Here is a 26,482-nt window from a genome sequence, read left to right on the forward strand (position 1 = left end):
GAAATTCAATTATTTTGTGCTGCCAATCCCATAGTCGGTTTTATGGTGGAGGAGAGTGGATCTATCAGGTAAAATGAGAAACCTGGATTATAGCTAGATTTCCATTATCCCTGTAAATATTCCCCCCTATTCTCACTGCTAAAGATATTTAGGAGTTTACTACTATGTCCTAAAAAGAAATATAACACATCAGAGAAACATCAGCTGCTCAGGAAGGGTGGCAAACCACCTTTGTAAAAGACATAAAGATCAAAAATACATTTGTCTTTACTGGGGCCATTTAAATTATTTCTTTACATATACTTTTTAAAAATAGGGAAAATCAACATGAAACACACTGAACAAAAGAAATGGCCCAATTATGTGTGTGTGTGTTTTAATCACTGAAACACAGAACTGCCTATGTGTTAATTGCAATTATGACTGAGAAGACTAGTGAATACTGGTGAACCTAGTCTCACCAGGCTGGTAAGATAGGGAATCAATGGGTGGATCTGGAATCTGGCAAGAAGTCCACGTAGACACCAATAACCCCAAGATGGCTGCTGGAAACCAACCCCCGTCCCCAAGATTCTGCCACTCAGAACAAAATACCCTCCAGAAGCCAGGAGAAGCCCTGTATATTCCTCAAGGACTTTATCATTGGGTCCTTCTAGGGATTGATGGGTGGGGTAATCAATCAAAACAGCAAACAGCTGGAACTCCGCCCCTGCCATTAGTAAAGGGGTATATTAATTAATGGTTCAAAAAGCAGGCATAAGGCCTGAACTTGCTCTCTCCCCTTTGGACCCCGATTCTGGCTACCTTATCTCCTGCATGGATCAACACGCAAGTAAAACCTGGGCATTTATACTCTGTAATGGGGATTGTAGTCTGTAAATCAACCCTCTTTATCACTTTTCAACCCTTTCCTCTCTACCTGGGACCCATGATCTGTTATTTACTCCCATTTCTCTTCTCTCCCTACCTGAATAAATTACTGGTCTAGCTCACCCGATGTGCTCTTGAAATTCATTTCTGCACATTAGTCAAGAACCTAGACAAAATCCGATAATACTTGGGGTTTTAAGGCAGGCCTCTGCTAAGGGTATGGTGTTCTCTAGCACTGGTGTTTTGGGGAGGGGTGAGTGTGGTAAGATTGATTCAGAGGCACCGGGAGAGAGGGAGAATGAAGTGAACTGGCAGCAGAATCAGCCAACAAGAATGGAAGTACCTATAAAATATCCAGAAGTTTCCTTGATCCTTTGGATGATTGAAAAAACAATGGGATGAACACCTGGCCTGACGGAGGAGATTCTGGTATTCACCCTGGCACTTACTAGCTTCCTGACTTTGAGCAAATCACTTTTTCAAGTTTCCATCTGTTAAATGTGGACAATACTAACCTGGCAGTGTTACCAGAAAGAGTGAAGACAATAAATAGAGTGGTCATATGGTTGTCGTGGCCCAGGGCAGACCCAGTTTACATCCAGGGTCCCCGTGTAATGATTAACTTTCACTCTGAGAAATGTCCCCGTTTGGGCAAATAATTATATGGCTGCCCTATATATAAAACACCTAGCATGACATCTGACAGAGAGTGAGTCCCAAGTAAATGTGGCTGTTAGGTATTCTAGGACTGATCATGCACTGATCAAAGCACCTCTAGTCTGTCTCCACTTTTCTACTTACTCTGAGCAGAGGTTGACCGTCCAAACGCTATAGGAAGGGTGCAAACCACTCTCAGAGGTCAAGGTGGTCTGTTAAATGATGCTGAATGCACCTTCATTCATTGGGCCCCCTGTTCAAAGGTATCATAGGGTGGAGAGAAACACAAAAGAATCCAGGCAGAGCTTTTAAACTGGTGGGAGAAGTCCAGCACCAGCTCCGTGTATCAATACCAAGCAAGCCCTCCTTTCCCAAGCAACAGTTTGGAACTACTGATTATCCATTCAGGGATGATCTGCTTGAAACTTCTTCTGTAGGAAACCTGAATGCCCAAGGTGACTTTCTAGTCCTGAGAAAATTCCCAGGCTACCTCCCAAGCTTCAGGACAGCATGCAATTAGGAAAAGCAGGAATATTCTATGTCTCTGAGGTAGAAAAGGAGGTTAAAGCAAAAAAAGTTTATCTAGAGAAAAGGCCCCAAGCCAGCAACTTTCAGCACATATTCCTGAAGCTCCTTTCTGTGGGAGTGTAGCCTGGGCTGACTCCTCTTAGAATAATCCACTGAGGATGTAAATGCTCAAGGAAGGAATGACCTAAATCTGCTTTTAAATGGGTTTGGAAGAGACGGTAACGTCAGAATACATCAATATTATATCAAACTTTATTGAGCAATTAATACTTTATTTCTTACTATGGGTACCATTCTTCTGCCTCCATTTTACAGATGATGAAACTGAAGCCCAGAGTAAGTGATTAGCTGTCCTAGGCCACAAAGGGGCATGAGTTAGGGTTCTGAACCACACCTGCTTGGTCCTGCAGTTGCTGCACACCAGCTTGGGTGCTGATTTGACATGGGCAAGCATCAGGGAGCAAGAGGAGGTGAGTGGCCAAAGCTTGGCTGGAGCAGAAAAGTGGCACAGGAGAGAGGGGATGAGAAGCAGCTCAGAGAGGGTCCTGAAGTGTGCTAGCTGCAGGGCAACGACATTAAAATGTTGGCAGAAGGCTCTGCAGGGGGGACTCCTTGTCAGGGGTTTGGGTACAGAGAACATGGGAAGCAAGGTGGCCATTAGAGTCCCACTGGGCATACCGGGTTAGACTGAGGAGGTCTCCTGCAGCCTCCTGAACTTCAAGAGGCAGCTGCATGAGAATCACTGAATGCCTTGGGGTGGCCTGGACGAGAGGGGAGCTTAGGCAGCCAGGGGGGAGAAGGAAAGCCTTCGCAGGGAGGCCTCCACAGGATATTTCAGGTCCAGGAATCAAGGCCATGGTAATTCCCGACTACAATAGCTTGAAAGGGCAGCCCGACAGCGTGGGTGTGCCAGTGAAGAAGAGAATACCAAATGAACACGGAATAAAGAGCCAGTGCATCTCACCAGGCAGTGACTGATTTCACGGGCTTGTGAATGCTTCAGAGGAGACAACTCTACATAAGGCTACACTTCCCCCACCGAGTGTTGTTTTAAAGGGAAACCTTGAAGCAGAAGTGCTTATGGGATCCTCTTTCCTGCCATGACTACCACCCTGCAAAGCAGTCAGCCCAGGCACACATGTGGTTTGGTTGCTTTTGATGGTTGCATGTTTGTAAATAAGTATCGCAATATAATTAGGAGGCCCACCTCTGTCCAGGTATGTGGGTGGCATTCTCGTCTCTCAGACTGAGACCAGGTAGCCTGTACGGGGCAGTTAGCTAGTGCCCCGGGTGCACTGCTGGGACAGGCTACACTGAGCAGGTAGAAGCCTGGAGGCTGTTCTTTTCTACAAATTCCTTTCTTTCGTTGCTACTGAAAATACATGAAATTTAGTAATGAGAGTCATGCTAGCTTGTAAGCAGGTTAGTGTTGCAAGAATTTAAGGAAGACTGAGCAACAAGTATATTTCCCCTTCCTCTTTTAAGTAAGGGCTGCAAAACCTTCTGCCCCCCATCCCTGCCGGAAAAACAAAAGAAAACAAGACAAAAAACACTGGAGAATCCCCAAATTCACTGTTCTGAAATATAAAAATTAAGATAGAGGGCAGGGACTGTGTCTTAATCACCTTTGTAGCCCCATAGCCTGGCACAAAGTAGGTGTGTAATAAATATTTGCTGAATGAATTGAAAGGATACAAAATTGTCACAGATACTCTCAAAGTACACATGAACAAGTTATTTTGAACCATTTCCTGATGTATGGTGGTGGGGGAGGGGTTATATGAGTTTAGGAAGAGCTGGGAGAATATACACGTTGTCTAGAGTCATCTGAAAATAGACAAGAGATACTTCAAAAGAAACCCACTGGCTCCAGTATTGTCAGGACACAATTTTCTATCTAATAAGACAATGACAAAAAGGATAGAAAAGTAATCTGGCCTTGGAATACACAAAATGAAGGTTAGGAGCTCCATACTCATGTCAAAGTCACAAGTGAGTTTTTCAGTTATGGATAATGGCTTTCTAAAGAGCGCTGTGCGTCATATTCTTTTCATTAATCAAAGGGAGGGGAGAGGAAGGTTCATCCTTGAGTGTGCAGTATCACACAAACATCGAGTCTACGTTAGGTGATTTATGACCATAGCAAATAAGGGATTGCAGTCTGGGCAACAGTTTTACTCCCAAATGGCTTCACTCTTGTAGAGAACAGCTTCAGACAAGCCCTGCAGTGTATACAGTGGTATAAAATGACCAGAGAAAAAGGGTTTCTATGGATACCATTTAGAGATGCAGAGATCCCTGAGTACCTTTAGGGTGGAGGCACTTTGGCTCTTGCCTCAAAGCAAGCTGTCCTGCCCAGGTTTTGTTTACATAAGAACAATCCTGGCCACAGGTCATTTGTGCAGGAGATAATTAATTGCCAGTTTTAGGAACACAGGTAGATTAATTAGCATGCATGAAATACAGAATCAGAATTTTCTTGGAATTTTCTTTTCAATTTCAAACAATGAAGGATCTGTATTAGTTGCCGGTCTTTTATCCAAAGCTAGCACAAAGGCTGTTGGTGAAATACTGAAGACTTTGTTTTTAAACTGTTCAGAAAATCCAAGGGATCACTAATCACCTGAAGGCCTAATTTTAATTCAATTCCAGTTCCAGGTTGTCTTTTTGAAATATCACACGGCCAAAATCTTTAAGTAGGTCAGAAATGGAACTTCAGAAGCCATAATATTCTGATTTTCTAGTAAATGATTAGGGTCACAGCCTTACTTGTTTATATTTCAGAAAAAGCATGTTATTAAGATTATACAAACATCAGGATTTTTAAAAATTCGGATATTAAATAGCATTCCAGACATCATCCACCTAGACAAGGAAGCTATCAAACACATCTGCAAACACCTCTGAGTACAAAAGATGTGCCTCAGGTTTTGGACTAAGTACTTTTTTCTCTTAGACCATACCCTAATAAAACAATTACAAAGTATTCTGAAACCCTGCCACACCCCTTTGATTAAATGGCACTTCACAAAATATTTAGATAAAACCTGGACAAATCAAATAAACACGGAGGCAGGAAATGCATGCTGGAAGCTGGAGACTGGGCTCCACGAGCATCTGGAAGGCAGACTAACTTGAGCGTTTAATCAAACAAAATCAACTGTCATTCCACGGCAGCCTCTGCACTTAACGAAAGCTAGTCCAATCTCTGACATTTTGATTTTCACAGCAGATGGAAGCACAAAACTTCCTCAGTCACACACGTAGGTAGGGTTGAGCTTTTCGTTTTAGAATCTTACACAACATTCGGGAAACACACACACACACAAAGGTTATTTTCTATTACTCACTATTACTCCAGGATTTCAGTAAATATTTGATGCTGATTTCAAAGAAGCCTGAATCCTGCTGGCTGGCCATGTCTGCCGCCTACAAAGAGGCTCCCAGGACTCTTCCTGGAGGGGCCGGAGGAGCAGGTAGGCTGCGGTGATGTGGCTGTCACAGGTTGGTGCTGCCAGCCCGAGGGCAGGGGCGGAGAGGAAGGGTCTGCGGATCCACCCCTGCCTGGGCAGGGAGTCCTCATTTAAAGGGCGCCGGAGAGCAGGAGAGATGCTCGACCGCTCCTCCTCCGGCTCCGGGGCTGGCTTCTCATTTGCTGGGTGCCATCTCCCCGCAGTGCTCAGAGGCGGCGGCCGCCGCGGCTCTCCTCCCTGGGCTGCGGTAAGCGGAGGTGCCGGCCGCCGGCCTCCGCGGGCTCTGCTCCAGCCAGGTGCGGGTCCCGGGAGGGGGCGGCGGGGAGCCTCCTGGCGCAGCCCGCCCGCCTCCCGCACGCCCTGCTCTGGGCGGCCGCGGGGCCGAGGGATGGGCCGGGAGCGCCGCCCCTCCCCTGCCCAGGCCTCCGCCCGAGCCCCCTCGCAGCCGGGTTCCCGCCCGGGGCCTCGCAGGGCTCCGTGGGCCTCCGCTAAGGCTCCCGGGCACGGCCTCCGCGCGCCCCGGCCGCTGCGGCCCGGCGTCTGCCGGGAGACGGCCCCGGCGCGGCGCTGGTGGGCAGGGCCGGCGGGGGGCGAGCCTGGGCGCTGCGCGGAGCCCGCCGCCTCCGGGGCCGCCGGCGCCTGCCCGCCCCGCGCTCGCGGCGCAGAATCTGCACTCGGGCTTCTCCCTCCTAGAGCCGCAGTCATTTGGGGAAGGCCCCAGATGCGTCGGAAGAGGATGGCACGAATTGCTTGGTGGGCTTGTCCACAGAACGTCCCGGACCCCGCCTGGGATCCGGGTCCCTAGCCGCTCATTTCGGGTGGTCACCGGCCCAAGAGGCACGTTTTACTCACATTGGAAGGATAAGAGGCATCAGACTCCTGGCTGTGCACTGGCTCTTTCCTTCATGAATCCTAGCTATCAGGTTCCTTGATTTCGCTTAGCTTTGTTTTCATATTATCATTTAGCTTGACAAGCCGATTAAATAAGGGTATTGCCCTTTAATAAGGTCAGGCTACCTTTGTGTAGGTAGTGGGATTTAGCCAACCTCATCCTAAACCATGGCATTCTCCTTCTGCCCCACCACTACTTTTATTAATTAATGTTTTCTGAAAGAAGTAATAAACTATGTTGATGATTATTTAACATAACAAATTCTGGGCAAACCCCCCTCCCCCCCATCAACATATAAATGGGACTTCCTAGATTAGCAATTCATTTAAGCAATGGAAAGAAAGAGTACAATATGCCTTTTTTTTTTAAGTCTCATAAATTAAAGCCTTCAATACAAAAGAGAACTTTGTAAGGCTATGTCCTGAAATGCCCTTTGACACTTTACCAGTATAACCAGCTCTTCAAACTCCTTAAGTTCACACAGAAGGCAAGAAAACTCAACCAATAAGATTCTCAATTCCGGACGCCACTGATAGCACTCAATTCTCATGAAAGCACTGATCAGATTGACTTCTGTTTCCTTCACACACATACTAGAGTTGATGAACAGATATTGCTTTATCACCTGTTCTTTGCATGTATGGCTTCTAGGTGAAATAGGATCCAAAGGTTTTACCTTGAAGCAGGTACCACCTGCCCACTGTCGATGGTAGATGAACGTTCGGTGAATGAACCAGAGGCCCCACAGTGCCTTGGAGTTAATGGGGAATGAGCACACAGGCTTTCTTTTTTTATATATATAGTTTACATTTGTTATTACCTTTTTTTAAGGACACATAAATCACACAAAGTGTTACAATAAAAATATAAGAGGTTCCCATATACCCCACTCCCCACACACTCCCCCCCCACTCTCACATTTCTTTCATTTGTGTGGTACATTCATTTCATTTGATGAGGACATTTTGGAGCATTGCTCCACAGCATGGATTATAGCTTATGTTGTAGTTTACACTCTCTCTCAGTACATTCAGTGAGTTAGGGAATTCCACTGCTGGGTATATACCCAGAAGAACTGAAAACAAGGACACGAACTGGCATATGCACAGCAATATTCATAGCGGCATTATTAATTATTGCCAAAAGTTGGAATCAACCCAAATGCCCATCAACAGATGAATGGATAAACAAAATGTGGTATATACACACAATGGAATACCACTCAGCTGTAAGAAGGAATACAGTACTTAACACATGGGATAACATGGATGAATCTTGAGGACCTTATGCTGAGTAAAGCAAGCCAGGCATTGAAGGACAAATACTACATGACCTCTCTGATATGAATGCAGCAATTCAAGCTCTCTCAGAGAGCTAGAGACTGAAAGATAGGCTTACAGGAAATAGTGGGGGAGAGGAAGGATGTGAGCCAACACCCAGGCGGGTGAAGTCTATGATAAAGTAGAGGTAAGTAATTGTGCAGTGAAGGGATAAGATGTGGGCATAGGGATACTGCTGGGTTGGGCTTAACTAGCACATAGGCTTTCATTGTGGACTCCGCTGGCTTCTAAACTCTTTGGAGCTAAGAACCTCAGGCAAGTTACCAACCTTGCTAAGCTTTAGTTTTCACATCTGTAAAAGGGAATTACAGTGGTCCTACTTCATAGAGCTGTTGGAAAGATGAAATGCCATTTTTTGAATGAAAAGTGCTCAGCAGTGTGTCTTGCACAGAGTAAACTTACCCCAGTAAATTTTAGCTATTTTTATTTCTATCATTATGAGCTTCTAGGGATTCCAGAAAGAACCATTTTTCAAAGTTAAGTAGATTTTTGTACCATTTATGTGACTTAGAGGGTATATTACTTTTGAATACCAATGCTTACTGAAGATACTTTTAAAAACAACTATAATAAGCAAAGATGCTATTATATATTGTTACTCAAACATCTAGAGCTTCCCTCTAATGACTTTATAAAATGAGATCTTAACTGGTTTTAAAAAGTTTTCAACCCTACTATAAAAATACTAATTTGCTGAGAATGCCACTGCTTATACATATTTCAAGAGGAAATTATCATAAAATTTTAAATGCTATTTAGAAAAGAATGTTTTTAATGGCATCTAGTTTTCCCTGTGAAGAGTGAATCATAAGATCCCAGTTTCTGTCCATTAAAACCTGAAATCTTGTCCAGTGTATGTTTTTTTCTCATTCTACTATCTTTAAAAACAACATATATTGTAAAAGAACAGAAAAGGCCTTTTGTTTTGTTGAAAGTCCTGCAAATCCAATAGTGTGACACCTGCTGAAAGCTCTGATAAAATAAATACTCATTCTTTTGTTTCTCTCTGTCCTTTTCTCTGTGTGTGTGTGTCTTTTGGGGGGGTTTATTAATTTAAAAATGTGGTCAGAACAGTCAGCTGGACAGAGGTAATTAAAATACAGTAAAATCTGACTTTTCCCCTGGCTTACTCTGTGACTTCAGTTCAGTCATTTATGGTAACCTGAAACTAGCTTAGCTCCCATCCCTGTAAAGACCAAGGACCCTTCTTTAGAACTCTTCAGAAAACAGACAATGAATTTCTAAGCAAGGAATTAGGCATAGATGGGTGTTGTGGGTAGGGTAGGGGTTGAGAGGTTAACAGTAACACAGGCGAAGTGGGGGACTGCAGAAAACAGTATCAAATGGTGGAAAGAAGAGAGAAAGTGACCTGAAATAATCAGTAACAACTAATGATGACATCTACACTTATTGGGTATTAATATTGTGTTAAAAATACAAATTTCATTTGTGATGTGATCTATAATAGATTAATAGTTTATGGATTTTATATAATTTATTTAAATATAAACAAGTGTTTTTATATATTTATATAAAATAAAAATAAGTCATATATTTATTTAAAATATACCTATAATCATTTAATTATACATAAATTTAATTTACATACTATTAATAGCCCCATTTTACAGATGAGAAAACTGAGGCTTAAAGAGGCATAAAATGAGAGCAAAGTCACATAGCAGTAAAATGTAGTTCAACACATAAACAGGAATTCCTAGATTGGCTGTCTATCAAATTCCAAAACCTGATAAGATTCATGGTTACCATCTTCTTTAGAGAGAGTCAGGAAGAAATGCTAAGACCCTCTTTATGATTAGTGGGGCTGCTTCTGGCCCACCGGCTCTCCCCTATTCACTGCTTTCTGCCCAGCCTTAGCCTGGGTGGGGGGAATTGTTCCACGGGGGCTGTAGCTCCATCCCTAAGGAACCTAGAGATTTATTTTTCACATTAGTTGACTGACTCATTGCTTCAGCAAATGTTTATTCTGTGCCTACTTGCAAAAGCATGGTGTGCTGGAGATTGGGATAAAATGGTCATCAAGACAAGCATGCTTCTGCCTTTGAAGAGTATATAACCCAGAGGGTGAGAGAGTGGTATGTGCTGTTAGAACATAGTCAAGTACAGTTGGACAGAATTAACAAGTCGGTGTGGGGGTGGAGGGACCACCCTGACCTAGGATGCTCAGAGCCTCTTTGAGAAGGTGAAATATAAAAGGAGACTGAAAAACTGAGGCGTCAGCCTAAGGCCAGAATGGCTGAAGTGTCATCACAGGAGGGAAAGCAGGAGCTCAACAGGATGGGAAGGAACCAGGAGCCAGTGGATACTGGGCTCAGAGGATATGACAAGGAGAGTAGATGTTAGTCTAACCCAAGGGTCAGCAAGCTACAGCTTGCAGGTCAAATCTGATCTTCTACCACCTGATTTTGTATGACCTTTGAGCTAAGAATGGTTTTTACATTTTTAAATGGATGGAAAAAAGAACAAAGATGAGTAATGTTTTATGACATTGTGAAAATTATATGAAATTCCAAATTTCAGTGTTTATGAGTAAAGTTTCATTGGAACACAGTCATGCTCATTCATTTATGCATTGTCTGTGGTTGCTTTCACACTGCAATGGCAGAGTTGAGTAGTTGGAACAGAAGCTGTATGGCTCACAAAGCCTAAAATATTTACCATATGACCCTTTTAAAGAAAAAAATAATCTGCTGATCCCTGGTCTCATACAATGAGGAGCCCTTGAAAGATTGAAGTGGGAGACAATAGAAGAGACTGAGATAAAGAGAGCAGTGAGGTGGGAGGAAAAGATGAAGGGCATTATCATGGCCACAACACAGTTGTGCAGTTTGCATGCTGTACAAGGACATCTGATGTGGGGTAGGTGTGGGTGGGTGAGGAGGGACATCAAGCCTGAACTCTACTCTCCATGGTTGTCAAAGGGGTGGTAATGAGCTGGTAAGGGGCCACATCTACCCAATACTCAATACAGAGGAAGGGATGTCTAGTTGTAATCACACAAAGATACCTCATAGGTTAGTGGTAATCTGGCATGGTGCACTAGAAGCCAAGAGATAAGAGCAGTTCAAGAAGGAACTGGCCAACTGGTCAACTATGCTACAGGCTGCAGAGTGGCAGGGTAGTACCTACAGTCTACTGCATTTACCTGTGCCCTGCCTTGATTCCTATTATAGCTGTCTGGTCTCATATCTCCCTCCAGAAGAACTGTATCTTATTCAATTTTGTGTCTTCACAGCTCTTAGCACACAGTAAGTCCACATAAAATGAAATGAGATTGAGTGAGGAAGTGTATGCATTGCTTTGCCATGCTGGCCTAGCCATTTCCTATGGGGAATATCCTCTAAAGAACTAAACTCAGATCAACAGAGGTGTGTTGGCTTGCATTTTAATTCATATTTAATCTTTCCTATCATTTTTGACAATTTTTTGAGACGGAGATGTGTGGTATTCAAATAAAATGTGAAAACGAAGCTAGGCAAACATTCTGGATGCTTGCCAACATCAAAAGCCATGGCCTAATGACTTTAAAGTATCTGACTGGTTAGACTGAGTTAGGATTGGGATATGCCCCTTTTCCCCATGGATGGGTCACATGGGAACACATGTGTAATTACTTTAACAGAGTGACATATGCATTCACAGAATGTGAGGCAGAGGAGAAAATTGTACTAGCATCCCGAGGAAACAAAGGAAAATCACTTAATGTAAGAAAAAAATGCTTTCTCAATTTTTGATGGGCAGTTTCAAATTCCAAAAAGGCATTAAATGTATTATATTCTTGCTATTGTACCTTGTTTCATAAAAAGAACTGTTCCAAATCAACTTAGCATCACCTGGATTGAGTCAGAAAGATAACAGCTAAGATGAACAGAGAAAGGGTTTTGTTTTTTTAAAGCAGTAGAATAAGGGGCCTTTTAGAGACAACCTAAAGAATAAAATGTCAAGGTAAATTATGAACTTCTCCTTGTATCAACTTGGCTAGGTGACAGTGTCCATTTGTTTGGGCAAGCAAGTACTGGTCTGATTTTGACTATGAGGGCTTTTTGTAGATGGGTTTAAATCATCAGCTGGCTGATTACAGCTATAGCTGACTGCATCTACAACCAACAAAGGAGAATGCCCTCAGCATTGTGGAGAGTATTTTCATGCAGTCAGTTATTGTTCTTAAAAGACAGAACAGAGTATTTCAGAAATCAGAAAGAAGAATTTTATCCTCAACTTCAATCAGCCAGCTTCCCCTGGGGAATACAGGCTTGTCAGACTACAGAATCACCTTTACTGGAGTTTCCAGCTTAACCTGCCCTATGGAATTCGGATTTAGTAGTCCCCACAGTCGCGTGAGCCAATTCCTCATAATAAATCAATCTCTCTCATATCTATCTATCTATCTATCTATCTATCTATCTATCTATCTATCTATCTATCTATCTATCTATCTATTTATCTATCTATCTATCTATCTATCTATTTATCTATCTATCTATCTATCTATCTGTCTGTCTGTCTGTTTGTCTACTTACCTATCTACCTACCTCTCTATCGGTTCTGTTTCTCTGGAGAACTCTGACTAACACAGCCAGAAAGAGTCAGTGTTCAAAGGATATTGTTAGAAGCAGAGCAATATTTATTGTTCACCAGGCTCGAGTCTATTCTATCACATAGGAGCTTTAACCATTGGCAAAGATGTTGAGCATCTCATAGCCTCAGTTTCCTCATCTGTAAAATGGTGCTCTTCACACAGGTCTGTAACAAGGATTCAGTGAGCACGTAGCAGTTAACACCCATTAAAGTACAGCTCTACAGCTAGCAACACACCAAGAGAAAGCAACACAAAATGCCCCCTAACTCCACAGTCAGGTTAGGAAAAATGGGGAGAGAGGGTCCATCTCAGCCACCTCTGCTGACTGCCAGGGTAAGGCAGTTTGGGAAAGGTAAAGAAAACTTTGTTGAAAAGTTTGTACATACAAAATGTATTATTTAATTTTAAATTTATAAATTATATACATTTTAAATTTAAATATTTAATTTTATATAAAATCTCTTTTGAGCAGAGGTTCTGGTTAGCTTAGCGCCATTACAATATCTATCTAATTTAATCTTTCCACCAACTTTGCAAGGTGGGCGCTGTCTATTTGAATATTATTGCCCTAGAGTCCAAACCAGGAGATTGATTATGTTGTGGTTTATATATTTTGCACTTATAAAGATTCTACCTTAACTTCTGCAGAATAAGGCAAGGCATGCCTGGTATTCAATAGTTTATAGATGTGCATGCAAAGAGAAAAAAGGCAACTACCTCCAGCCCCCCTGCCCTTACTGTGAGAGTGCAGTAGTACTGAATACATCACTATTCCTATTTGCAAATACCATCTGCAACCTAAGCAATCATTTACACAGAGATATAAATAGGACCAATAGAGCTAGCTGCAAGAGTGGCCAACAATTCATGATTAAACTTTAAAGAAGAAAAAAATGAGACTTGCTTTGTACTTTAATAGTTATCATTAAGGTAAAAGTAGATAACCCTTAACAGGATAAAAAACAATTACATGTACATCAATCATCCTCACTCTTCCCAAAGCACTATTTGCTGCATAAAAAACTAAGAAAACACTGGTTCTTCCACACATACATGATAATTTAACTAAACTAAAATTTGGCAGGCTAACAGTTGCATTAAATTATTGGCCAGAGTAAGATATTTCTACCATTTAATGATAAGAAATTAAGTATCTTCTAGAGTTAGAGCTAATATTCCCACTAATGTTCCTGATTTCATATACAAAGATAAATATTAGCATAAGGGGCAGATCATCTTCTCCTCCATCAAACCACTTAATTTACATAGTCATTAAAATCTAAAATTTTAAAACCAATGAAATTGAGAAAAATTATAAATTCTGATTATTTACACGCTAGTTATTTAGGTTTTATGTGTACTAGAACCTCTTTCTTCTAGGTAGGATTCCTTGTTTATAGTTATCTACCAACAAAGGCTGAAGGACCGGTAGCCAGGAAACTTTATTTTCTATTTAATCTGATCCTCATGGTATGACCTTATATAAGTTATTTCTCCACTAAATGAAGAATGCTGCTTCTTAGCACCAAACTGCCTCATCTCTTGGGGCAGACTAACCTTTGATTAGCCATACTATTGTGAAGAACCCCGGCATGATAAAAGCAAAATACTGGGTGATGAATTATTTTATGTAAGTCTTTGGCATACATTTTTGAAAAATTTGGCAGTAAATTTACCTTCTCAGTTATGTTTTAATAAAACCACTATCAGAAGCTACTGAAGGGAAGAAGCTGACACAGGACCAAAAAATACTGAGGAATTAGAAAGAAAGAAATTAAATCAAAATGATCCATCTTACTACTGTGAAATGACTGAGGCAATGTGAATGTGCTTTGTTTGTCTTTGAGGAAAACTGATAGAAACTATACAAAAAGATAAGTCCTTAATTATGTACACCAGGGATAAACAAGAGTCGAAAGTCAGGCTATTACCACTGACTAAGAAAGTTGAACTAAAGAATTAAAGGTATATGCAGCATCACTTCATTTGGCACGCGTGCTTTACAAAGACGTGCCCACCTCCCCTAGCATTACTGCTTTCACCTTCAAAATCTTCCAAGTGACCATCTGTTCATGGTGCTGTGTCATAAGCAATACAGACCAGACCCTCTGATCCCTGCCTTCTAGAAGCTTGGTCTAAGCCTGGCAACAGTGCAGCTGAGAAATTCATACTTCACTTACTCGACCCATGGGCATGACTGAAACATATGAGAAGACATAACTTCATTTATGTTATTACATGTGAAGGGCATATACGTTTTGGAGGATGCAGAAAGTCTTGCAAGGCATGTTTTTAGAAAGGGCGGTGATTTCCTACTTTGTCAGGACAGACAGGTCTTTGTGAAGGAGGGCGGAGCGGCTGGAATGTTTGAATGATGGGAGGGAGCAGCTTCCGAGGCAGCCGGGGAGCATTCCAAACACAGCTCAGCTCTGGAGTCAGGAGGTGGAGACTAATGTTCTTTGCAGACTCTCAGGGTGGGTGGGGTCAAGCTGAGCAGCCCGGGGAAACCGAGCTGAAGAGTCTTGATTCTGACCCCAACAGTGTTAGACTGGGAGAAACCCAAGGTCACGACCAGCCCCTCCTCCACCTGGTACTGGCTGCAGCAGCTACTCATTTGTTTGAGGCTTCCCTTCTCATTCATAAGGTTCACGTGATGCTGTACCATCTGTGCTCTACACGAAGTTGTCTCGTTATCTCCAGGGAGATTATGGAGGTGGAAGGGCTTTGTATTAGGATGCTCAGAGCGCCTTCAGTGTAAGGGTGGACAAAGAAAAGCCGGGGAGGGGCCTCTCAAGCCTTGACCCTTAAAGAAGCACTCCATCACCTGCCCTGGCACTGTACGCAGCCTGCTGGGCATTCAGCTATTGCTTAGGGACACAGCAGGGCTGTCCTGTTCTTTGAAGTGGCCATTCCCTAACTCCAGAAATGTGCTGCTGGTTTGCCTGAGTCGTGTCCAAATGCTGGCCCAGCCTCTCTGGATAAATACAGGATGGGTGGCAACTAGAGCCATCTGCTCCACCCCACTGCAAATCTCATTTTTCATCTATTTTGCTCCCCAAGGGAATTTTACCTTTTTCATCATAGCCTTTAAAATTCTTTTTAAAAATTGACTTTGTCTATAAATTTTTACTTCCTTACCTTTGCACATCACTTTCAAAGATATAATTTAAATTTTGTGTTCACTGAAACAATGGATAGAAGAATGATAGGAAAAAGGGCCATGGATGTGGGCCTTTTTTTGGACTTTTGGTTACAAGATCAGATGGTAGAGTCCTCTTGACAGTGAGAGAGGCATTAGTAAAAAGGCTGAATCCGGAATAAACCCAGTAATGCTCTCTTCTTTGGCTTTATATCTATTGTTACAGGTGAGGAAACTGAAATTTATGGAGATCCCGCAACTAGGACAGGGCAGAGTCGTGATAATAACAATAATGATGATAATTACTGGTTGTGGGATAGAACCAAGCTTGCCACTCAGGTCTGATGCTAGGCCGTGATGTCCAAGAGAAATGTAATGTGAGCCATATAGGCAATTTCGGATTTTCTAGTGGCAACATTTAAAGAACTAAAAATAAATGGGCAAAATTTATTTTAATACTGTATTTTATTTAACCCACCAGATCCAAAATATTATTGTTTCAACATGCAATCGATGTAAAAGTTATTGAGATATTTAACATCCTTCCTTTTGTGCACTAAGTATTCCAAATCTGGTATGTATTTTATACTTACAGCACATCTAAATTTGGACTAGCCACCTTTAAAGAGCTCAATAGTTCCGTGGCCAGTGGCTCCCTGCTGGGACAGGATAGCTCTGGAGGGTTCTTAACTACTTTCGTGCCATGAACTCCTTTGGCAGTGTGGTGAAGCCCACGAACGCCTTCTCAGAATAATGTATTTAAACGAATAAAATAAAATACATAGGATGACAAAGGAAAAAAGTGATTCTGAAATATAGTTACCAAATCATCTGATAAACCACAAAATTGTGGTATTATATAACAAGCTTCTTTAACAACTGCCTTAAATATCCTATCCAGAGGCAGATCTAATAATTATAGTAATTTAAAATATAATGATGAGATAAAAATGAGCATAGACAATATTTCAATATATCTGCAACAACTGTAAAGTGATGAAAATATCTGTGATTTCAACTGATAGAAAAGGCACAGGTACTGCTAATACTATGGAAGTTTGTTGCCTATATTCATGATTAAAGAAAACGTTAAGTTTCAGTTAGAGATCAGTGAAAAGAAGAATGTAATTCTTTCCCATGCAAGTACATGGATCCGCCCACAGCCTGATCCATGAACCTGCTCTAGCGCATGTGCTCTAACCATTGCTCTCCACTGACTCCCAATGCTTCCCCCTTCTGGGAGCGCTCACTATCTTAGGTGATTCTTGAAAATTCTCAAAAATAATTGCCACACACTTGAGGAGCTTCCCATGCTTTTCGCCTAACTTTAGACTCTACTTCTTTCTTTCTCTTCTATTAGTCTCTTTTTATCATCCCCATCACTCCCTTCAGATTCTTATTCTCATATGAAATGCTCGAGTGATATTTGAAAAATTGAGCCATCCAATAAATAACAAAAATGTATCACACTTCCCCAAAACTACTGGCCCAATATTTGCCAGAAAAACTGTTGCTTGACTATATACCACTAGCTAATGATAACCCTCATACTATATTAGCCACATGCAATATAACTCATATTTGTATCTAACCTAAATTGTCCATGTCTGAGAATATAATATATATACAAAACCACCCTCAAATAAGCACCTCTAAAGAAATTACATGTATTGATATAAGTTCCAGTGGGATTAAAGAACTCCTAAATTCTTTGACTATCCAAATGTAAAGAAGATATATTATGTTATTATATACACATAGAATAATACTTTGACCTTAACAGTGAATTCATTTTTAAGATTCCATTTTGCTTTGAGTTGTGAAATGAATTTGGTAGGTTGCAATCAGCATATTTTTCTAGTTAAAAAGAACATGTAGGAATACACCAGTGTGCCTCATGTGCAGGAAGCGTGAGTTCAGTTTCACGAAACTTCTATCTCAGTTACATATATTTATAAGATTGCTGGGCGGCCATGCAACATGTATTTCTTATTGTGGGTCATACCCCAAAGAACTGAAACTGGGGACTAAACATTATTTGTACACTGATGTTCACAGCAGTATTATTGACAATTGCTAAAAGGCGGAAACAACCCGAAGTGTCCATCAACAGATGAATGGATCAACAAAGTTTGGCATATACATACAATGGGATATTATTTGGCTCTAAAAAGGAATGAAATGCTGATACTTCTGATAACATGGATGAATCTTGAGGTCATTATGCTGAGTGAAATAAGCCAAGAACAAAGGGACAAAAAGAAATATCCAGAATAGGTAAACCCATAAAGAAAGAACACAGATTGGTGGTCGCCAGGAGCTGTGGGCAGAAGGGAATGGGGGATGACTGCTTAATTTGTCAGAGGTTCTACTCAGGAGTGACAGAATGTTTTGGTATAGATAGAACTGCACAACACTTGGAATATACTGTGGTCAATTTTATGTTATGTGAACTTCAACTCAATAAATTATTCTTTTTTAAGTATGGAAGGCCTTGCTCTAGAGGATCGTCACCAGGTCCCCGTTTACACTTGCATTGTGTCCACTAGAGATGTTGCTCCATCTCCACCTAGTGGTGAAGGTGCCTTCCGTCTGCATTCAAGGACTGAAACTGCCTGACTCCTGGGAAAGCAGCTTTCACATCAAGTAGCTCAGCATCCGCATCAGAATCGGCAGTCAGGCCTTCACTTGGAAGTCTATTTCATGAGTGTCTGGATGATCCATAGGGATGACTGTCAGCCCCCCTGTGCTTTAGACAGGAACAAAGAATGGCTTCTAGTCCTGGCCCTGAAATATTTCTCAAGAAGTCACTGAATCTGTCTGGGGACAACACTGCCTGCTACAGTGTCTATAATGTTAACTATAAGGATTAACATTAGATAATGTAAAGAACACACCCAATGCAGGTGGATGCTCACAAAATGTTAGGTTCCTTCCTCCTGCTTCCTTACTGCTAAAAATACTTGCTATAGACTTAGGAACCCCAAACAAAAAGACTCATTTCTCTAGGAGGGAAGCATTGCTCCATCCACACAGTTACTAGAAAAAAGGTGAAGGTTGTGAGTGGTGTTAAACAGCAGGGATCTGGAGGGATTATGAAAAGGTGAAGAGAGAGCACAAGCAGAGAATACAGTGAAGAAACTAAATATAATCCAAAGTCAAGGGATGGAAAGCTGCAGAACCTGGTGAGTACCAGGTCTACAAGAGGAGAACAGAAAAGGAGAAGAAAGCTCAGACATTCTAGCTCTTGCTACAAATGTTTGCCTGAAGGTTCCTGATCACATATACAAGGAGAAGAAACGCCAAAAAACACATAAGGCAAAGTGTTTGGATATTTTTGCAAGTGGGCTTGGATGCAAGATTCCAGCTTCCTAATGTGTTCTATAAATGTGGGAAGGAAGGAAGCCTGAACTATGAGATGTAGTTGCAAAAAACAACCAGAAAAGGCAGACATAAAATAATGTACTTTTCAAATTATGAGTCCAAATTGTACAATCAACTCTTGAAAAGCAAGAACACTGAAGCAAAGATCATGAAATTCATTTGGTGTAAAAGAGGGTGAAAAATGACCAGAGCAAAAAGCCTGTTCTGTCAGAATATTCAGGATTCATAGGAAATTACATGAAGTGTTGTGATTAGGTATTAGAAAACCCAGGAAACAAAATCACAACATGATTCTTGTATCCTCCAAGAAATGCTCAGATGGGAAGCGGACTTGGCCCAGTGGTTAGAGCGTCCATCTACCACATGGGAGGTCCGCGGTTCAAACCCCAGGCCTCCTTGACCCATGTGGAGTTGGCCCACGCGCAGTGCTGATGTGCACAAGGAGTGCTGTGCCACGCAGGAGCGTCTCCGCGTAGGGGAGCCCCACGCGCAAGAAGTGTGCCTAGTAAGGAGAGCCGCCCAGCATGAAAGGAAGTGCAGCCTGCCCGGGAATGGCACTGCATACACGGAGAGCTGACACAGCAAGATGATGCAACAAAAAGAGACACAGATTCCTGTGCCGCTGACAACAACAGAAGTGAACAAAGAACACGCAGCAAATGGACACAGAGAAAAGACAACCAGGGCGGGGAAGGGGAGAGAAATAAATAAAATAAATCTTTAAAAAAAAAAAAAGAAATGCTCAGAGGAACAATGGGTAGGTGGTGAGTAGAGAAGAAAATCATGCAAATAGGTATAAAGAACAATGACTCCATTCCAAATGTCCCTAGAGCAAGCTTACACTTCCTTACACTGTAGAAATCATTGCATGCCTTTTCCTCTCCGCAGCCTTCCTGCTGCCCTCCACTCATCTTGCTCTCCAAGGATGACCTTGCCTCATGGATGGTGCCAGATGGGAACTGTGGTGGTTTGAAGTTGTATGGACCCCAGAAAAGTATGTTCTTAAAGTTAATCCTTTCCTGGGGGTGTGGTTCCATTGTGGATCTTTTGGTGACCAGGATCTTAAGATACGGCCCGCTTCATTCAGAGTAGGTCTTTTTTTTTTAAACAATTTTTTTTTTAAGATTTATTTATTTATTTAATTCCCCCTCCCTCCTCCCTCCTCCCTCCTCCCTGTTGTCTGTTCTCTGTGTCTATTTGTTGCGTCTTGTTTCTTTGTCCGCTTCTGTTGTCGTCAGCGGCACGGGAAGTGTGGGCGGTGCCATTCCTGGGCAGGCTGCACTCTTACACGCTGGGCGGCTCTCCTTATGGGTGCACTCCTTGCGCGTGGGGCTCCCCTATGCGGGGGACACCTCTGCATGGCACAGCACTCCTTGAGCGCATCAGCACTGCACGTGGGCCAGCTTCACACGGGTCAAGGAGGCCCGGGGTTTGAACCGCGGACCTCCCATGTGGTAGACGGACACCCTAACCACTGGGCCAAGTACGTTTCCCCAGAGTAGGTCTTAATCCTCTTACTGGAGTCCTTTGTAAGAGAATGAAACTCAGATGAAGAGAGAAAGTCATGGAAGCAAGAAGCTGAAAGCAACGAAACTCAGAAGAGAAGGGAGAGACCAGCAGATGCTGCCATGTGCCTTGCCATGTGGCAGAGGAGCCAAGGATTGCTGGCAGCTGGTCTGTGGGGAGAAAACATCATCTTGATGATGTCTTGATTTGTAAATTTTTCTCAGCCTCAAAACTAAGTCTGTAAGCTAGTAAGTGCTCACTGTTAAAAGCCAACTCATTTATGACATCTGCTTTGAGCAGCTTTAGTAAACTAGAACAGGAACCCTCCCATTTTTCTGCCACAAAACCAGCATCACTGGCTTCCCACCCTTTCTTGGTAGATATCTCCTGATCCTGCCACCACCTCCTTCCCAGAGACTTCACTGCTATCAACTTCCCTCTTCTTTGAGGTCTTTCCCTCTTCATTAAAACATTGCTTTTGTAAAACAAACAACAGACAAAACAAAATCCTTCCCTTTAACCCACGTTTCCTTCCATCCTTACCTTAACTTCTTGACCTCCCAACCATAGCAAACCTCTCAACACCACTCTCCCGACACGCTGCCTTTAACCCCCCTCCATTTACCCTTCAGGCCACTCCCTCTGACTTCTGTGGCCACAATCCTGCTAAGGTGATCAATAGCCACCGTTTAGCCAATGGGCACACCTTGGTGCTGATCTTAGGTGGCCTCTCGGCAACATCTGATACTGCTGAACAGCACCTTTTTGTTGATACTCTCCTTCGCTTTCCTGACATCGCATTTTCCTGGTTTTCCAGGTCTTACCTGGTTTGACCTGTGTGTACCTTTTCAGTCTCATCTCTGCTTCCCTCCCCACCTCCCAATTCTCTAGCCACCCAGTGTTCCTCCACCTGGGCTGTTCCATCTGCCCAGAGGATTTTCTGTCTTCTTTTCACTTGGCTAAATCCTACCTGTCCTTCCATCAGCCTAAGTCTTACTTCCCCAGAGAAGCTTTCCCTCAACTCCCTGGTCTAACTAAATTCAGTCCCACTGTTAAAATGTCTCATTGCTATTCTTACTTTTCCTTAATGATACTCATCACAACTTATAGTTAGATCTTAATTGGGTAATTATTTTTCAATACACTTTTCTTCCTCTTATGGCTATCAATCCCACTACAGCAGAGTCCATGTTTACCTGGCTCACCATTTTGCTCATTGCATCCTAGGACACTAGGCAAACACAATAAATATAGCGCATAGTAGGCATTCAATAAGGACTTAGTGAATGAACGAGCACAGAGTCTAATCAAGGACAGGCAGTGTTGGTTACTTTACCTGGCTTACTTTGGGCCTTTAACTCTTCTCCACACAGAAGCTGCTCATATGCTTTCAGGCTCTCAAATATCTGAACAAACTCCCATTTTGGCTAAGGAAAGCCTCGATAGAGAATAAACTGGCAGGGAAGGAAAGTGAGAAGCCAAAGGAACAGTAAGTGGAACAAACTGGCCCTGATTTTCTCAGTGTTTGATTTCTCACTTCCCTGACACAATCTCTGACCATGTATAGTTAGCAGTGACAGTTATAGATGGGGCTCTTTTACCTAGCAGTGGATTGTAGGCCTGGAGACTGTGGAAGCTATGTGTGGAGGAGAGGCAAAGCAGGGGAGGCTTGGGAAAAGGGAAATGAAAAGAAACTATAAAGATAGAATCAAAGTCCAGTAGGCCTGGAAAGGGTGGGTCTTTTAACTCGCTGAGTCAAATCCATTTGTGATACAGATGAAAAGCTCAAGCCTGAGATGCAAGGGGCTTACCCAAGGAGCCACTGGTGGGAGAACTGGATGGGACTAAAACCCTGCCAAGTGCCCCTTTTCACAGCACCAAATGGCCAGGTCGTCATTCCTGTTACCTCTTGCATGATAGGGGAGTGGTTTATCATTTGAACTATCTCACATCAGGACTATTCAAAGCAGGATTTTACTGTTTGTACTGAGACCATAACATCTCTATTAAGATTCTGAAACTTGGGAAGCGGACTTGGCCCAGTGGTTAGGGCACCCGCCTACCACATGGGAGGTCCACGGTTCAAACCCTGGACCTCCTCGATCAGTGTGGAGCCGGCCCATGCACAGTGCTGATGCACGCAAGGAGTGCCCTGCCACACAGGGGTGTCCCCTGCGTAGGGGAGCCCCACGCACAAGGAATGCGCCCCATAAGGAGAGCCGCCCAGCGCGAAAGTGCAGCCTGCCCAGGAATGGCCCCTCACACACGGAGAGCTGACTCAACAAGATGACGCAACAAAAAGAAACATAGATTCCCGTGCCGCTGACAACAACAGAAGTGGACAAAGAACACACAGCAAATAGACACAGAGGACAATTGGGAAGGGAGAGAATAAATAAATAAATAAATCTTAAAAAAAAAAGATCCTGAAACTCTTTCTACTTAGTAATACCTGAGGGTGTTAGACTCTCCCAGGGCAGCTGTCTGACTTTAATGTAAAAATGTTGACCTTTATCCTTTAAACCAAGCTTTAAGAGCTTGTTGACTTGAATGAGAGGGTAGGGGCATTGGCTGCTCTTGGGTAGTGTGCTGGGAGTCACCAGTGTTACACACTCCACATCAGCTTATGAGACGATAAACAACTCTGCCTTGTCCCGTTGAGTTATTTAATGTTTTCTCCTCAACCTTTTTAAAGACCACCCTCTCCATCTCCCTTTCCTATCCCCTGCCACCCATTCCTTTTCAACTTCACGCTATTTGAGCGCACTGGAAATGAATGTGCCGTGACCACTGCTGTCCCCCTAGGAACACTCTTCCCTTCTCGTCTTCCTTCATCTCATGCAGCATTTGGCACTGTTGGTCAGTTCTCTTTTTTTGGCACTTCTGCTTCTCTTGGCTTCCATGACATGAGTCTTCTCTGTTATCCTCCTACTTCTATAACTGTGTGGTCTCATCTCCTTCAGGCTCCACTGTCAGTCCCTTTTCATCTCATATCTAAATATTGCCCAGGAGCCTTCATCTAAGCCCATCCCTTCACCCCCTGCCTGATGTTTCTCGATCATTTTTCACTCAGACCTCACTGCTGGAGGCCCACATCCCGATGGACATCTGTACCTTTTACTGTCCATCTTCACCTGGATCCCCTCAGGTGCTAAATGTGAGCTAAATCTGAGTCCACTACTTTCCTTATCAGATTTTCATCTTCTCCCTTCTTACCTCGAAATTACACTGCCTTTTACTAAATTGCTCGAATTAGAAATCCATGACTTGCCTTTCTCACCCTCCACAGTGAAAGGCACATCAAGCCCTGTTGATTCTACCTCTTCAATATTTCTTTTATCAATCTTCTCAACTGCATTCTCACCATCACTGTTTTAAGTCAAGTACTTGCAATTCCTTACTCGGCTCAATGCAAGAGTCTTCTCATTGTTCTTTCAGTCCTCTAGACTGCTGCCAGGTGGTTCAGAGATCCTGTATCACTTTCGGGATAAAGTCCAACCTTTGGTTACCATGGACGAGCCCTGTCTACCTTTCTCACCTCACAGCTTCTTCATGCCACCCTGGGCTCCAGCCCAAGGGAGCTGTCTGTACATCCTCAAAACCATCATGCTTCTCTAGCTAATATCTGAGCAACAGCCCAGCCCAGGGGCCAGTTCACTCTTCCCCATCAGCTGTTCTCATCCACATGGCAATGATGGTCTCAGGGGCTGAAACACCACCTCCCTAAACCCCCCAAGATTCTATATGTAGTTCCTGAATGCCACCTGCATCTCCAGGCCTGGATCACTTGTGGAAACATATTCTGACCTAATGAGGGTGACACTACTTTGGAGGTATCCTTGAATTCACTAAATATCTTTTAAAATATAAATCTTTTTGGATTGGCATGGGGGTAAAAAGCATGACCTCATACTAAGAAGATCTAGTATCGAATCCTAGCTCTACTGCAAAGTAGGGCAAATTCATTCAAGTTACTGAACTTCTTTGAGCAGTGTTTTCCTTATCCATAGCTGGGTTAATAAAACTGTACCTCTCTGCATCACTGTACAGATTAAATGTAACTGCATATGAAGGGATAGCTCCTGGCACATAGTTGGGTGCTGAATAAATGGTAGGGTTTAAAACAAAACAAAACATCATGCTGACCAACACTGTTATGGCCTACACATTCTGACTTTCCCAGCTCTCACCTGCATTCATTTTTCTTGGAGTGCTGACAGACCTCCCCCAGGCCAAGGAAAACGCCCTTCCTGCGGCTTCTGGAAGCCCCCGTTACACGGTTTTTAGTTACCGGTTTACTTCTCTGTCTCCTGACTAGACCGAGTTACTTGAAGGAAGTGTAAGGCTGTGCCCCTCACCTCTGAATTTCCAGCATCTAGCATATTGCCTAGCATAGGACAGATTCTAAAGAAGGCTAGCTGAATAAGCAAATTTAAATTTTAGCCTGAAGTTTATTTTTTCAGAAACAATAGGAAAGATCCATATCTCTCAATCCATTAAGCACATGAAATACTTTCTTTTGCTGTGGATCTGTGATTTTCTGAAGGAATTGACAGAAACAATAGAAAGGAAAGCAAATTAACTGTCTCATACAAACCATGGGCTAAAAATCATAGAATAGTATGAAATATCTTGCTTTGATTAAACTATCCAATTGGAGAGATGTAAATTCTGGAGGTTAATTTTTGAAATATTCTGCTAGTATTGCAAAATGTTCTTAAATGCTGTTTTGTTCAACCCCTAAAAAACAACAAGGCCAAATGCTGGCTGTGACCCATGAAATCTTACAGTGTTCTCCAACAACTTGTCAGTGATGAGGCTTAATTTTATTGGAATACACTTTCCTAACTGGTCAGTCACACATCAGCAGCTCCAACCCAGAATGACCACTTGGTCTCATCATAATGCTTTCTTTTCCAAGGAGGAGCTAATTAAATAAATAACATCTTCACATCATGTTAAAGTCCATTTCGGGTTGGCTTTTTATCATGGGAATTTTATTTAGGGTAAAAGCTTACAGTTCTGAGGTCATGAAATGTCCACTTCAAGGCACCATCAGAGACACTTTCTCACCAAAGTCAGCTACTAGTGATCCCGGTGTCCCGCCAATTAGCAAAGCAAGATGGTGGCCAATCTCTGCCAAGGTCCCTGCCTTCCCCTCCAGAATTTACCATCTCCCAAGGCTCAGCGGTGGACAACCAGGCATAGGCTTATCTCTTTCGTGGGCACCGCTCTCAGTCTTGGCTGTTCTGCTTTCTTCCTGAGTTTAGCTGTGGACTAACAAACATATGGCTTGTCTCTTCAGCCTTGAGCTGCTCCGTGAGCCCAGCCTCTTGAGGGCTTCGTGATTCAGCTTTGGCTGCTAGTGACTCTAGTCCTCTCTCACATGGCAGGATAAAAAAAATGTCAGCTTCCTTTCTCTGTGTCTCTCTCTATAGAAATCTCCAGTAAGGGAGTAGAGACCCAAACTGAGTTACGTCTCACTGATGTAGTACAATCAAAAGGGCCCCACACCCACAGAAATGGATTTGTTCAAGAACATAACCTTTTTCTGGGATTTTACCAAATTCAAATTGTCAGAGTTCACCATGTCTCTGAATTTCACATATGGTAAAATGGAGGCATTTACACAAGATGGTTATGGCTGAAGAATGAATTCAAAGGTTGTTCTTGCTTTTGCAAACGTTCCTCTTAAAACAAACTGAAATTATATTGGTGACATTTCAGAAAGTCCAACTATGAACCAGTTGTACTCTTACTCATTTGCTCGTCTTGAACTTTAAATGCTACAGTATCCTTGGTGATAACTGGTATGTTGACAGACAGCCATGGCCTCGACGGGATGTTGGAACCACGTGGGCTGGACAAGCTGAGCCATGCTCTCTGTGCACACATACCCTGGGTCTGACACAGGTCATCTCTTAGGCTGTGACACATGTAAACCCTTGGAAGCATGAAAAGTGTTTGCTCTGTAACTGAAAAAATTCCCCACATTTCTCAGGATGCAGAGTGCACAGAGCTGGACAAACAGTAGCTCATGGCAAGTCAACTATGTGTGAAAACGAGATTGGTTTCAGGAAGCAAACTTATACC

General features: G+C 42.7%; 1 protein-coding gene across 5 annotated transcripts in view; it reads right to left on the reverse strand.

The window, feature by feature from the left end:
* FRY (FRY microtubule binding protein) overlaps positions 1-26,482 on the reverse strand; it is a 443,412-nt gene that overhangs the window by 254,300 nt on the left and 162,630 nt on the right. For 2 of the 5 annotated variants that reach the window (XM_004478912.5, XM_071208165.1), the window contains exon 1: positions 5,406-5,890. The exons of the other annotated variants lie outside the window; for them this stretch is intronic. In XM_004478912.5, the coding sequence (XP_004478969.2) occupies positions 5,406-5,475 (70 nt within the window). In that variant the 5' untranslated portion in view covers positions 5,476-5,890. Of the gene's footprint in view, positions 1-5,405; positions 5,891-26,482 lie in introns of those variants that run through there. 5 annotated transcript variants of the gene reach the window in all.

This window comes from Dasypus novemcinctus, chromosome 15 (genome assembly GCF_030445035.2).
Source record: "Dasypus novemcinctus isolate mDasNov1 chromosome 15, mDasNov1.1.hap2, whole genome shotgun sequence".
In the NCBI taxonomy this organism is placed as follows: Eukaryota; Metazoa; Chordata; class Mammalia; order Cingulata; family Dasypodidae; genus Dasypus; species Dasypus novemcinctus.